This window comes from Haliaeetus albicilla, chromosome 2, assembly GCF_947461875.1.
Source record: "Haliaeetus albicilla chromosome 2, bHalAlb1.1, whole genome shotgun sequence".
Lineage (NCBI taxonomy): Eukaryota > Metazoa > Chordata > Aves > Accipitriformes > Accipitridae > Haliaeetus > Haliaeetus albicilla.
The window spans coordinates 75882539-75897684 of record NC_091484.1 but is presented as its reverse complement, the minus strand read 5'-3'; the positions used below and the strand labels follow the sequence as shown (position 1 = coordinate 75897684).

At 41.4% G+C, this 15146-nt stretch overlaps 1 protein-coding gene across 6 annotated transcripts in view; it reads left to right on the top strand.

The window, feature by feature from the left end:
• Positions 1 to 14101, top strand: part of CRHR2 (corticotropin releasing hormone receptor 2) — a 159702-nt gene extending 145601 nt beyond the window's left edge. For all 6 annotated transcript variants that reach the window (XM_069778296.1, XM_069778297.1, XM_069778299.1 and 3 more), the window contains one exon: positions 12937 to 14101. In XM_069778296.1, coding sequence (XP_069634397.1) covers positions 12937 to 13077 — 141 coding nt within the window. In that variant the 3' untranslated portion in view covers positions 13078 to 14101. The remainder of the gene's footprint in view (positions 1 to 12936) is intronic.
• The last annotated feature ends 1045 nt before the right edge of the window (positions 14102 to 15146 follow it).

The following is a 15146-nucleotide window of genomic DNA, read 5'->3' as shown; positions in this document are numbered from 1 at the left end:
TTTTTTTTCACTGGTGCCACAGTGAACATCAGGGGCTGGAACCCAGGCCACATGATTTCATAGTCAGTCAGGACTTTGTACTACCCTAGTGCACTTCTATTTTGTGTACTTGGGCGAGGACCAGTTGGCTGTTCATACCAGGATTTCACTCTTTTGGCTGTTCTGGGATTCTTTCAGCTGTGTGGTAGTGTGGGAGAAATATCCTCTTCACTAGAGCAGTCTGAAGTTCTCTCTCCAAGGTCATGAGCCAACTTCCCGTCTCCTGTAACTTAAATGAGCTCAGACATAATCAAGCTTGTTGAAAGGCAGGATGATTCACCTCGTGTACTTCTATGCCTTGATGACAGTCTATTGGCAGATCTGGAATGATTTCCATAACTGATTTTCCCAACTGTATCACACTACTATTACAGTTGGAATGGGCATTTCTGGGGGAGTCAGTTCAAGGTTAAGATACCCAACTTGGTGATGTAGGTGATCTTGATTCATTTCCCTAAACAAAGATTTCTACTGTCACTTGAGAGGCTATAGAGTATCTGAGGCATCCATGTGGGTCTACCAGATATGATACAGGATCTGTAGAAGATTCACACCTTCTACTAGGAAGTGGGAAGCCAAGTGGGCTACAATGGGGCTTCTCAAATGGCTCTCTGTCACTAATTCAAGCCAGTCCATACAATCATTTTCTTCTCTCAGACACCTCTATTTGCTCTCCTGAACAACTCTAGTCTTCACTGACAGTATGGACTAGCTCTCCACTGACGATTATGCATGCCTAGATACTCTGCTCACATGTTGACACCTACAAATAGCTGAATTTGTGAGCAAAATCTTCCGTGTAGCCATGTTTACATCTAACGTACAACTTCCACTTGACTAGCTAAACCATGGCAACTCCCTAATTACTTCTTTGAGGTATAACATAAGTCTAAACCCCCCAAATATTGCAGTATTTTCTATTTCAAAACTGTGAAAGAACTTTGGACTCAAAGTACTGTGGGAATGTTTTTGAAGTATCATAGAGGTTTTAAAGGGTGACATTTCCTGCTCTGCTCTAGCTTCAGCTTTGCACAGCTTAGAAACAAGTAGCAAATTCAGTGAATTTTCAGAGCTTTCTGGGTCTGTAATCATATTGTCCAGAAAAAACAATTGCATCTTACAGTATACTATTATAAAAGCTCTCCCTTGTGATAGTGCCTATCCTCCGTAGATCTCCACATACATAACGCATTCTAAAAAGAGCTTATGTTTCCCAGATCACATCCTGAAGGCTACATCACAGCACATTGCAGAAGCTTGCAATAACACTGTGTTTTGCCTCCTTGTGAAGTGAGAGGTCTGTACAGGCTACGTTGCCAACTGAGGCGTATATGAAGGCCTCAGTTGTTAGCATAGCAAAAGTGTGTTTTCTTATTGTAAACTTCCATGTCTAAGCAGTGAAAGCCATACTGATTTACTGCTCAGTTGGATTTGCAGTACATTGTTTTCCTCAATTATCTGCTGTGAAACAGCCTGTATTTATTTCTTTAGTGCATGTAAACAGCATCACATCAGAAGTACAGAAGTACCAAAATACCATTTGCATTCTCTTGACATCAGTTGCTCTCAGAGAGGCATCCCTGATAGAAGTGGTGAGGAAGATAATGCCACTCAATCCACATGAGGTACCAGCACTCTTGGTGAGATCCACAGCAGATTTTGCTCTAAAAGAGGAAAATAGCCTGTAAGTAGTAGCCTTTCAGTAGCCTGAAATCTTTATAAGTATCACTGAAGCCTTGTGGAATTATTATCTCTTCAGTGAGTCCAATATTCCTGTCTCTGTGATAGATGGGCTGATGACTTGTTATCTCAGAAGGTTTTAAATACTTCAGGTTTTCCGGTTATGACGGAGTTGGGTTCTTTAATTGCATGTAATAGTCTTTAACAGGTTATTCATCCCACACAGTGCCAGGCCTGCTCTGAATGATGACACAAACAAAAAGGCTCGAAAATCTGTTAATTTAAAGCTTTAGTAATGGTCTGATCTCAGCTGTACCTCCACCACTTCATATTTGATACAGATGCCACTACGTACTTGCAGACTCCCAATAACTGTCTGTAGTAGAGCTCAAGCAACATGGATTGCAGTTGAAAGTTATCAAAGTTTCTATCTTTTTGTCAGTGTTCTATCTCTGAAGTTTGGCAAATGAAACAGAAAAGAGTTTTTTCTCTGTAACATCTTGTAGCCTCCCTTGATTTAAACAAACATGTCCTTATGACTTAGAGTGTTTCTCTTCCTATGAGTTATTTTGCCCCAAATCACAGGAGTTACACAGCTGTGTTGCTTGAATAGATCTGATATTCTAGTGGAGAAGGCAGTGCCTCCAGCACTCAAACTGAAGATGGCACCTTGGTAATACAAGATATCACCATAAAAGGTCTTGGTCCTGATTTTGCAGTGATTTGGTCTGACAGTTCAGCAGTGGGATCACTGAAAGGAAAAAGTGAAGCTATTAAATTGCAGTCCTTGCAAAGAATTTCAAATGGGATGAGTTTATTTCCTTATGCTTTGGAGCGGGCATTTGACCTGGGAATACAAACATCTCCCTTTTCCTCATTTCCACAACACAATGTTTCACACAGATCTTGGACTAGCTTTGTTGGCTGCAGTGAGAATTAAGCCTATGGGCCAGGTCTTGAGAGAGTGTTTATCATTCGGGCCCCTCTACTGGAGGTACGATCCTTCAGATTTTGAATATGAATGTCTTTCCAAGCCAACACATTATACACAAGTTATTCCAGCGAACCTAAGGAGAAGAAGCAGTTTAGATGCCAAGTTGACCATTTTTTACGTTTTATTGCTTCTGAAAGGTTTTGAAGCTGTTTTGAACAAACTGTGTGTGCCATGGATGGGCATGAGAGGCCGTTGGCACTTGGCTCATATTAATTTGTCTAGAGACTTTATGGAAAAAGAGTTGTATTTTTTGGACACAGAGACTAGCACTAGGGGGCAAAAATATGCAAATTTCATTTAAACTGAGCGGTAAAGAGCATCTCTGGTCTTGCAAGAAAATTGAGGATGAGAGGGTTCTGACAATTTGTTACGAAAAATGGCATAATGAAAAATATGTATGCATTTACGTTAAATGCCACTTAAAAAGAATGAAAGTAAGTTGTGAACTTCTTTTTCAATGACTGCAAAAATCAAGATGCTCCCCAGAATTTTTTCTATCAACTCACAGATCACAAGTCTGAATTTAATTTCACATAACAGTGGATTAAAAAAAAAAAGTTTAAGATGGAGTTTTTTGGAACAAGGATAGTTACAATTGCTTGAAACTGTGCTGAAGAGAAAGCATTTCCACAAAGCTCCTGGTTTTATTTTCATATCCAGGAAACTCCATCTTTTATTGCAGTTCACTAAAAAATGTTTAGGTTTCTTTAGGTGATGAAATTATTCTACCTGGATCAGTTTGTTTATAACAAGATAATAATGTTTAATCAGGGATATGCTTTCATGTTATCTCATCCTTATGTAAGTTTGCATGAGAATATAGATCCATAGAAACCACTAAATCATCTCTTCAGCCACTGTAGTACAAGCCGATTAATTCAATCCAGTAACTGAGCTTGATAGCATGTGTTTAATTAAAGCCTGTCCTTTGAAAGGGTATCATCTGGTGTGGGATTCATCTCACATGGTACCTCTGATTTTTCAATGGTACCTCTGATTCTCAATGATCTTGAGAACTGAATGTTGGATAAAAACATCACTATCCTATCCAGGTCGCAGCCAGACCTGAAACTGAAAAAAGGCGCAGTGAAGGTTATAGCCTTTAGGCATATGTAGAGTAGCCTTATAATTGTTTGCATGATATGAAACCCAGGAAAAACATTCATTATAGTTTCAGTACCAAAAGAGGCTCACTGTTACTAGGCCAGTGAAGACAGTTGTCACCTTTGGCTTTCCATAGGAGAGCCTCAAGGAAAGACAACGGAAGGCAATAGTGACACTCACTAGAACTATAATTGCTTTTTGTTGATCTCTAGGCTCACAGCTCACTTGGGGGTTCTTCATACTTTTTTCTCTAGGGTCTTCTTTCAGTTCTTTAGTATGCACCTTCTGCTCACAGGCAAATGGGTACAGCACTCCCAGCATTTCTGTTCTCTCTTTGACTGATTCCAGATAAAGCATCTTTAAAGGAAGATGAATCTTCCCTCCACTTCCCTTTCTAATGTGGTATCTACCTTCTCAGCCAGATCTCATTGCTAATGATGGCTTTCTCCTGAGAGAAAATAAAAGTATTTCAGAGAGAGGGGAAAAGTGCATTTATAGTGTTTCATATTCCAAATATATCTTCCAGTATGGCTGTGTTAGCTTTGGTCTTATGGCTGCTGTTTGCTGGAGTCTGGAGGGGAGGAGGTCAGATCTCAGATGCTGCAGCATCTCCCAGAAAAGGAAATAAAATACTTCTGGCCAGCCACTGGTAAACCTCCAGAGGATCAAGAACTTCACGGATAGGGCTGGCTTTTCTCCTGCTACCTCAACAAAGACATGATGGAAACAAGAGGATAATGGAGGAAGGATCCCTGCCTCCAGGGAACACCTATCCTTGTAATTAGGTGCTTCATGTCATTTCCTATAACCACCAGTGGTGATGCCTCAGAGAGTTCTGTGATCCTAGGAAACCGTAGCAACCATAACGGGAGATCATAACACCACTGCACCATAACAAGGTGCTTCTGAATGAAGGTGACTGTGTGTGAGAATGACCCAAATTTATAAAGCGATAGTGCTTGGTGAAGGGCTAGACAGAGAAGAGCAGTCTCCACTATCAAACTGAATGAAGGGAACAAGGGAAATCCTGATTAAACATGGTGAAAAAAAATCATAGTGAGGATGTTTAGGCACTGGAAGAGAGGCCCAGAAGTGGTTTGAGATCTCCATCCTTGGACGTACTCAAAATGACTGGATGAGGCCCTGACATAATTTCAAAACTGGATAAAATTTCTATGCTGGACTTGCTTTGATCATGGCATTGGACCAGAGGCCTTCTGACGTCCCTTCCAACCTTAATTATTCCATAATTCATGAATCCTATGTCCATAATAAGGTGGCTGTCCTTCATTTCTAACCGTGTCCTGGAGGGATGCATAAGTAACAAGGCCTGTGTCTGAAATCATCCTGCAAAGCATGAATTCTTAGCTCAAGCAGGCCTCAGATTCTAATATTATCTGGTCAATAGTGATAATCAGCTATGAATTAACATTTAAAATAGAAAGCAATTAGCTGACTTGGAGAGAAACCATAACCAGAGAGGAATAGAACAGGTTACTTCATTAGACAGCACTGTAAATTATTCTCACAACAAGGTGCAAGGCAAGGATAAATATGTTGGGGTTTTTTTTGTGTTGACCCTTTACCCAGGCACCATCTGTCTCTCAAAATCTGTTAAGCTCAAAGTGGCTTACTTTGATCTGATCATCTTGCAAGGCTATTCATTGTAATTGCCAGCTATGAATCACCACCTAAATGGTTAGTCATCCACCTGCCCATCAATCTAAGCAGACGTCACATTAATCATTCTGAACCCAAAGGACATGCATTAAGCGTTCCTTCAAACCACTGAATAAATATGAATATGGGGGTGGACTAGAGGGCTAAAGTTTAATTCCATCTCCCACAATGATTGCTTTCTGATCAAAGGTGCCCAAAAGTGCTAGTATGAGTACTACTCCTAAATGCCCCTGAGGATGCCTGGTCAGTACAGAGTCAACTGAAGGGATCAAACCTTCCCTTTGGGACCACCAGGCAGCAGTTCATTACAGGACCACAGTCTTCTCTCAGTACCCATCTCCCACACCCAGACGTGTTCTGGTAGAAAGTCACCTTCGTTGCTGTGACTCCAGTAGGTCGCTTCAGACTGAGGTCCTGCCAGAGAGAGAAGAATGAGAAATCCAGGCACGGTGAAAGGTAGCAACTGGTCTGAGGGTCCTTCCCCACCCCACCTTCCTTTTCACTACACCTCTGCTGTTGTGAGCGTGACTCCAAAGCGCTCCACAACAAAATCACAGAGGCTTGGGGTGGGCTGATTGCATTCATGGCCTCCCTCTCTAGTGGTTAGTTCTGGTCCTTTGTGGCCCAGAAGAAAGGAGCAGCATTTGCTTCCACCCCAAAATGTGTGCTGAATCTTTATAACTAGTCAGAACTGTTCTAGCTTCTCAAACAGTTATATATGATAAAAAAATTGCACTGTTGTGATCTTAGAAACAAAACTTCAACATCCCAGCCTGGCAGGTGCTGCAGAACTATCCACCTGTTACCAGGTCGTATGTAATTGCTGCCAAAGACTCCAGCAAAAAAATTAATTGCAGACCAGTTAAGCAGGCTAATTTTTTTAGGGAGAAAAAGAAACTCAACAATGTTCCATAAAATAGTGGTGTGATGTAGGCTATTGGTGAAAAAAAAAGTTCCACCTGAGCTTCATTTTTGTTTCCTTTGAGCCTTGCAGATTTTTTTGACTACATCCCTTCCCTACCTTAGGAGGAGTAAACACTGATACGGCATCTTTATAGAAATGTTTGATTCGATTTTTTTATCTAATGGCAACGTGACCATCTTTGGCCTGAGAGGTTGGCTCTACTGGGAGTCTTGTAAAGCCATACTAGTAGGGCGAGAGCCGGCTCTAGGACATACATATAGTTGCTCAGTGATGTACTTTATTAACAAAAAACAGACAAAGACTCACTCCTATCTCTCTGAGAGTGTTAGCATTCCTCGTCTGCAGATCCCCAGGTCTGTCAGTCCAGTGGTCGCTGTGCTTAGGCCGTTCTGTTTCTTTGCTTCCACTCACGACTGCACTTAATCCTTCCAAGGATCTGGAGAGGCTTGACCCATAGGCTTCTTCACAGCATTTACTATTAAATCCAGCATTTACTGTCCCTCTGCCCTTGAGGGACACCCTAATCCTTTGAAAACTTTCAAGGTATGATGTAAAGCATCACCTTACATTAGTTTAAGTTCTATTATGGAATGGACAGGATTTTTGCCCCCAATATTAGACTTCTAATACATACACATATGCAGTTGAGCTTATCACCCTCAACTTCATTTATAGGCAATGATTCACCCAAATGAGGGTAGATTTCAACTGTCCTATTTTAGTTGTCTCTTTTTGATGAACTGTTGCCAATACCTTATGGCCTTTCCTATGTCTCTACTGGATAGAGAGAGAGGCCAGGGCTTCAGAAACTACATGAAGGTGGACTACACTGCAGAGTGAGACACAGCGAGACCAGTGTCTTGAAATTTAAAGTCTGCATAGCCACTTCCCTTTTGCTAATCTGGACATTGCTTGAAAGTCCCTCTTGCTCCTCTGTAGCTTACAATAAGATTGAGTAAGTCTTCATGAACTTTTCCACAATTTGTACTGCCATTCATAACCAAAGATGTTTAGAGTCCAAAGTTATTCTCCAGTTACCTCCAACTGCAGGACAAAGATCTGAAACATGGCACAAAGGTGCTTAAAGTGTAGGTGGAACTTGATGAATTCATCACTGAAACCTATTTTCATAGAGCAAAAATCAGTCTGTTTCAAAGGCCATTGAGATCTATATAAACCTTTTTCATTTATTTCATTTGCCTTTGGATGAGGTTTTCGGGGAGTAGAAAGTTGCATATGAGCAAAGCAAGAACTTAATTAGGGTTATGTAGTCACAGACTACTGAACACCATGATTATTCTATAGTCGGAGATAGGTATTCTATACGTGTTGTCCCTCTGCTCCTCACTTGTTAACACATTCACGTGAGAGATGTTCTCTGGGGACAGAGTATGGCAGCATCCCAATAGTCTTACTTCCAGCTTCCATTACCATGACAGGTCATTTAATCCTACTCATCTTATCAGACCTGTCCTTTTTACCTACATTACTACTATTATAGTTCAGTATTACATCAAGAAGCCCCACATGAATGGGCCCCTTTGTTCTAAGCACTGTGTAAATGGATCAAGCTTTCTTCCTCTCTGCTAATAAGACATGACATTTCTTCCAAAACCTGGTTTTTAATGTCGCTAAAGGCTCTTTCTTCAGTCCATTTCTAATTGATGGCTACAAGAAATTAGCCAGCAGCCAGTGTCTAGCATTAGTAATAGCAATACAAAATTGATGTCTATTTTATCAAAAGCAAACCTTTTCTGCATGTTTTCATCCTTCTTTCCGTCTCTTTCATTCTTTCTGTTGTTCTTCTGAGGAGGAGGAGGAGAGGTTTTTAACTATTTTTATGATCAGATGTGGGTTTTAGTGATTTTTAGGTGTGAACTGGAAGTTTGAGAACTCCTTGGTTAGGTGATCCAATCAGGAAAGAAAAACTATCACCCACTGACTTCTCTCCATCCCATCACCTGAATTCTTTCTCTTGACTGTTCTAAAGCAATCCTGCTGAGAGCAGTGCCCACACTCTGTAGGCACAACTATGCTGGTAAATCGGGTTTGAGCACATGTTCAGAAACTGTGATTATTCACAGTACGCAAAGTACAAAGAACTGAAAAGGGTAATTCTGAGAGAGTAACTGTTTGCAAGAAAAAGACAGACCAAGGGTCAACACGGAGAACTGAGCTCTCTGCTCAGCAGCAGGGGTAAACTTTGTCATCTCAAGCAACTAAAGTTACATAGAGGTGAAGCTGATAATTTGTATTCCCGGGGCTCTTTGTGAAGCTTTAACCACTGATGATAGGCTGTACACATCTTTGGGCTGTTACAGGCAAGTGCTGTGAATTTCAGGTCACAGATGTGCTAATGCTGACTCTAGGACATGGTACTGAGTCTACAAATGTTTAATGGATAGAGGTAGTTGCTCTCATGGAGATTAAAAACCCGGTTTGAAGTTGCTATTTTGCTTTACCTTTTTCTATTACTCTTCTGCTGTGTAATACCTTTTTTGGTGTCTTTTTTAACATATTATAGCAGTCACAGACGGTTTTCTTTTTTTCTTTTCTGACTTAAAGCTAAGCTAGCATTTTGTTTCTGAGCTCAATTGTAAGAGATAAATTTGAGCTTAACCTTTTCTGCTTGCGCTTTGGTCCCATCCTAATTGCAGTGAATTATTCTGTCATTAAGAAATGCTTTCAGTCACCCCTATAAGTGCAGAGTCTATTCCATGTGCCCAGTCCATTAGGAATGGCTTCAGCTGTACAAGAAGACAGCATTTTTGTTACTATTTTTTATCCTTTCTCAAAGCTTGTAAGCAAACCATATCATAAAAGCCATTTGGACAACTGCTTGTTTAGACTTACATCTTTATCTCCAGGTGACTCTTTTTGACTTGATTGGTTTGAAGCACAAATGATAAATCTAATCTGGCTTCACTGGCTGAGTAAGTATCTGCTCACACAAGTTGCTCAGAAACACAAAAAGCCCACCGGGTGACTCCCCCTTTTCATGACCCAGTGAAATGCTGCTCTAGGAGAACCTGGGATATAAGAACTCACAGGACTGCCAGTCTACTATTAACGTCTTTAGCAAAGACTGTGCTGTACACAGAGATTTACTTTCTGCTTTTGCACCAGAAATGAAGAAATTCACCTCTTTGAAGGACTTAAGTGGATCACAGGCTCTCTGAACAAGGGTGAATTTCACTCCAGCAGAAAGGGGGTAAAACTTTGTCTAACAATATCTCAGCATTTGGTGTCATCTGGGCAGAAATGAGCATTTGAGAGGCAACATCCCTCTGCAGACCAAGTCCCATGTTCTTCACGGGACAATTTCCCATGGCAGTGGTTACCCCTCTGACACTTGACATGTTGCTTATACCATTTGCCTTAGGTGCCCAACGTTTAGTTAAGCTGGTTTTGTACTCAGGAGCAAGATGGAACAAGGACTTATTCATTCCACATATCTAAGTCACCTCCTTAGGGGAATCATGTCTCTCTCTCCATTGTGTATTGAAAGCATAAATAATTGGCCAAGACTCAGTATCAAGCTTTCAGATGAGATGCATCTCCCCTTGTATGTACTCTGGCACATGTATTTGCCTTTGGGTGTATATTATATCTCCCCTAAATCCAGAATCAGAAATATATATCCCTTTGCCACTCCAGGTAGAACCATGATAGGTTTGCAAATAGTGGGCATCCAGGAAAGTGCAACACCATGACACATCTTTCCACTGTTTCTCATGTTTCAACAGGAGCCAGTGAGATCAGTTTGATGAGACAGTGAAAGTCAGCAGTCCAGGCTGGCTTCTACTGTAGTAGTATATGACTGTCAGCCCATCCTGACTCTGGCTATCTCATGTAACTATCTCATTTAAACTGACCAAACCCCATCTTGAAACTAGTCGAGGCATGTTGTACCTACTACTACATAATGATAGGCTCTTTCAGAAATCCCCTGCACTGTTGTTTAACCACATTATTCTCATTCTCATCTCAAATTCATTCATGATGATCATACTCCTCCTGGCAGTGCTGTCTTTTAATTTCAATTCTTCTTTCACTGGATGTTCACTCTTTCCCTTCTCCATGCAAGCAGTCCTATTCCCTCATAGCCTTTATTTTTATGGGGTCTGTCCCTGTCCCCTCCCACCCCCCATTAAGGTAAAAAACATTATTTTATATTGAAGAAAATCATTGATTCAGAATCAAAAGAAATAAACCCAGTTTGTCACTCTCCTCACCGTACTATAAAAATCTGCATCTACTTGTCTTGAAAGTCAGATCACACATAGCTGAGAAAATAACTAAAGAAAGAGATCCTCAGGTCCAATTTGCCCAATCTGTGCCTTCTAGAAGGGCTCTGATAGAAAACCCACATTTCCAGGTTCAGGATTCCCCTGACAAGGCACTAAGGAGGGCAATTGCAAAACTGTTTTCCAGGTTGATACTCACAAACCTGAAATGGAGTGTATTTCATGGACAAAGCTAGTGATGGGAGGGGATTTTCGGGTGACAGACCACAGCACTGCAGAATTTCTAAGTAGTAATTCTACAGACTATGGGTCTGTCTAAGTCCTTGAAGGCCCACAAAGAAATGGGAGAATTGAAACCATCTGAGAGAAAGAGTGCAGATACCCCCTTCCCATATCCTCTTTATGAACTGTTGTATGTTTTAACCCTCAGGCCATAATTCCTGTTCATCTAGGACACCTAATACTGACAATTTGTGGTTTGGGTGAGAAATACCTCTGCTACTAGAGCTCATCAACTCATCTGAGCACCCATTAGATAGCATGTTGGAGCTCATCTGAAGTGGTATTGGGGAGTGTGTGTTCCTCATGTTTTGAGTAGACATCACGCTGTACCTGAAGACAAGCCCCAGGCTTTAAAAGGAATGGAGAAAAGCAGTGGCTGTGCACCTTCGGACAGTTTGTTCCAACACCATCTTCCCTGCAGTCCCAATGGTGATTATAGATACACCCAGGATGGCTTTGACCTACGTCGCTCAGGTGCTGATAGCTGAGAAGCTGTGTCAGCATGGTTTTCATACAGGCTGTGCAAGCTCATCCCAGCACTTGTACAGTTGCCATGGTAGCTGATCCATGTTGAGGTCTACTCTACAACAACATCACTGCTCTTAATACCCAAGCTTTAGCCTGCCAGGGTAAAAATGGGGATAAGAGCACTCCTTTACTTTTGAGGGATGCAGTGAAGATAAGTACATTACAGATTGAAAAACATTCAGAGTAAGATATCAATATTGTCTAAATTTAGCTAAATTTATAATCCAGACATCTAAAACAGAGCTAGTTGTCTAGACTCACTTTATAACTAATAAAAGGAAATAGGTATTTTTCATCTGACCACAGTATCTGGCCTACTGTGGACATCTGCTTTAGGAGGAGGTAAATCATACCCTTTGACCATACTGACTGGCTCTCTCTTGGTCAGGAAGAGAGCTATGGGTCAGAGAGCTATAGGTGTAATATCTACATTATGTTATTTATGACCCCACCTTCTAAACAAATGTGGTTTTGGCAAAGGAGGCTCTGGATTGATATAGAGGTTGTATGTAAAAATGCTCTTTTTTCCAAGCTGACTTGATTTCAGGTTGGCAGCAAAATGTCAACATCCTTACCAAGTGCCATGAGTACAATTACTCATTGACTGTCCAAGAAGCTGAGCCCAGATTCATCTCACCTAATTTTGTAGGCTTACCTAGCTGCCTAGGTTAGGGGGTCTGAATTGCTCTTGTCTCTACAGTAAGCAGAGATCAACAAGAATATCCAGAAATTGGTCTAAATGTTTCATTCTAGGTTCTGACTTTGAGACTTCTCTGCCAGTGATTTGTCAGCAATTGGCTACAGTCTATGTTAGCAGTATCTCAAGCCTTCCCTCCCACTGTGTTTGAGGCTAGGATTCCTGTCACTTGTCTTTCTCTTGCTTATATACATATCTGAGATAGAGTTCCTGGGTTCTCTCTATGGTCCATGCAAAAAAATATGGTCCTAAATTTCAAGATTCATCTGGCCTATTTGTAAGCTCCTGCTTGAGGATGCCCTTCTGTTGACTGTAGAGTAGCTCTCCACTGCCTATACCAGATTCTCACAGGGTCTTGTGTGTCTGTGTTGTAGACATAAATGTTTAGTTAGATGATCTGTGATTCTTCATGTACAAGGGAAGCAGGAGCAGCTATAGCCCCTGCGATAGGTCTCTCTAAGACCTCCATCAGGTGCTTGATTCAGTTGCATAGGCATTTATTGCCATTTGAAATGCTCTGGGGTATTTAAGAGATCAGATATGAGACATGAGATACGTAAAACCCATGCTTTTCCCAGAGTGCAGTACCCAAGAGAATACCAAGTGAACTAGATGCCCATGGTCAGGCAGCTGAATCAAGTCCTGCATGTTCCAGTGGCTTGACACGTATCATGATTTGTCTCAGTGCTGTCTAGAGTCCCTTTACAGAGGACACCTGAGTATTCTAAGTGTTCATATTCTTTCCTTTTTTTTTCACCAGGTCCGTTCTGCTGCCAGGAAAAGATGGCACCGCTGGCAAGACCATCACTCCCTCCGAGTGCGTGTGGCACGTGCCATGTCTATCCCCACCTCTCCGACACGAATCAGCTTCCATAGCATCAAACAGACCGCAGCTGTGTGATATGCCCTGCACAAACACGCAGCACCTGGTGGCCTTCAGGGTTCTTCTTTCTTCACTCTCCCCAAGCCCCTTTCTTCAAACTTTCTTCCTTTATTCTGCACTGCTCTCTTTCACAATGAGGTGCCCATCATGTTTTTGTGGACTTTCATCTCCCGTATTTGTGACGCTGCTTTAAGGCAACCAGGCAAAAGCCTATTGGAGTAGGTGGTGGCAAAACAGATTCAAAGAAGAAAGAGATTCAGCACAGACTGCACCTTGTGGAAGTTCACAACACAAAGTGTCAAACAGCACACTGGCAGGAACAATCAATTTTTTTCTCCTTTCTTTTTTTTGTTTTTCCCTTCTGTATTGTGGTGAACAAAGACTGTTTTTAACATACTGCCTATCTCACCCTGTACATTGATTCCCAATGATTTCAACAGTTTGGTGTATAGATAGCCCATCTCTTGTTTCTTTGTAAAAATTTCTTCCCTGCAGAACTGTCGTTTAAGAACACGTGACAGCAAGAAAAAGAGCATCTGAAAGTTGGTGTGAAAAATCCAAATTTATCTACCTTCCCCATTTCTCCCTTTGATAGGCTGGGAGTTGGCCAGGGCATCGCTGGACTGTTTAACACAGGGCACGTTGCCTTGCAAGAACCATGCCCTGTTCATACACAAAATTTTGTAAAGGATAGCAATATCTCTAGATAGCTCTACAAAATATCCTTATTCCTCTTAGCCCCACGCTTTCAACACAATGTAAGTAGCCTTTGGAAAGTCTTTGGTTTTTTTCAGCTAAGAGGATTGCGTTGGGGAAGGACAACAGGACATGTTTTCTGGGTTTAAAAAATATAAAAAGGAAGGACTGTAAAAATAATAATGAGAAGAGGATGTTTGCATTATGAGGATAGTGCTACATGCTGCACAAAGATTATCGAGCATTTTGAACTAGAGCAGATGTATCTACTGGGCTTTTTATGTGATGTTAAAAAATTCTGTATATTTTCAATAATAAACACTATTCTGGGTTGGTTTCAATAAAACCGGGCATCATTTTCTTTACTCTGGAAAGGAAGAGGACACCTATCTTGAGAATGTTTTCGTATCTAAGATCAGGGGAAGAAATCCTGTTTGATAATGAGCCAGTAAGAAGAACAACCTCATGATAAGATCTGAGCAAGAGGGCATTTAAATGCAAGATGAATTTCCTCCCTTCTCAGCTCATGGTGTTATACTGGATCTCTGTCCCTCTGCACTCCCCTTCCCCCCATTGGGCTTTGCAACAGCAGAAATTAAAAAGCAAGTTGTATAATATATTCTCCATCACCTATATCTTATCTCACCAGTGCTGGAGTAATTTGCTCTTTCCACTCTAGCATGCTTATTCTGAATTTTCTTCACATGTTTTAGAGGGCTTTCCAGCACAAGCTGGATTTAAATCTCCAGTTTTAAATTGGTCTCTCTCTAGTTTTCAGGACTCCACATGGCTGGAAAATATCTTGGAAGACACTCATGTTAATCCTCTGCTTTTGGAGGCATCCTGTCCTAACAGCTCGATCACATTCAACTTTGAGCTGATTGGCAATGCACAGCAAATTTAAATTAACGAATTAAAATGTTGTAACTTTTCCCTCTCCTAACTCTTATTTGGATTCATGTGCCTCAGTGAGATAACTGAGGGAGGAGAGAGAAGAGAGATTTGAGATTCTGTCTAGTTAGACCTGTCATCTCTGCCAAAGAGGAGGAGCACAGGGAAGAGTCTTCACATAGCCTTCCATGTGGCATGCCAACCAGTATGATAGATCCCAGCATGGCAGAGATACAGATAAGATTGGAAATGTGCCTGCCTATGCCACTCACTGCTGTCAATGCCCTGAGTTCTGCAGAGTGATCCAGACCGTCTTCATGGTGGCTGGGAAACAAAAGTGTCTGATGAGAGAGGACTGTGTCAGTGCTTTTATTCATCGCATGCATCACAATAGCGATGCACAGCCTCCTGGCGTTTTGTATTTGAAGGGACAGATATATCTACAGGTTAGAAATCCGTGGATTGGGTACCACTGTGTTTGCTTTGTCTCTAGGCCAGTC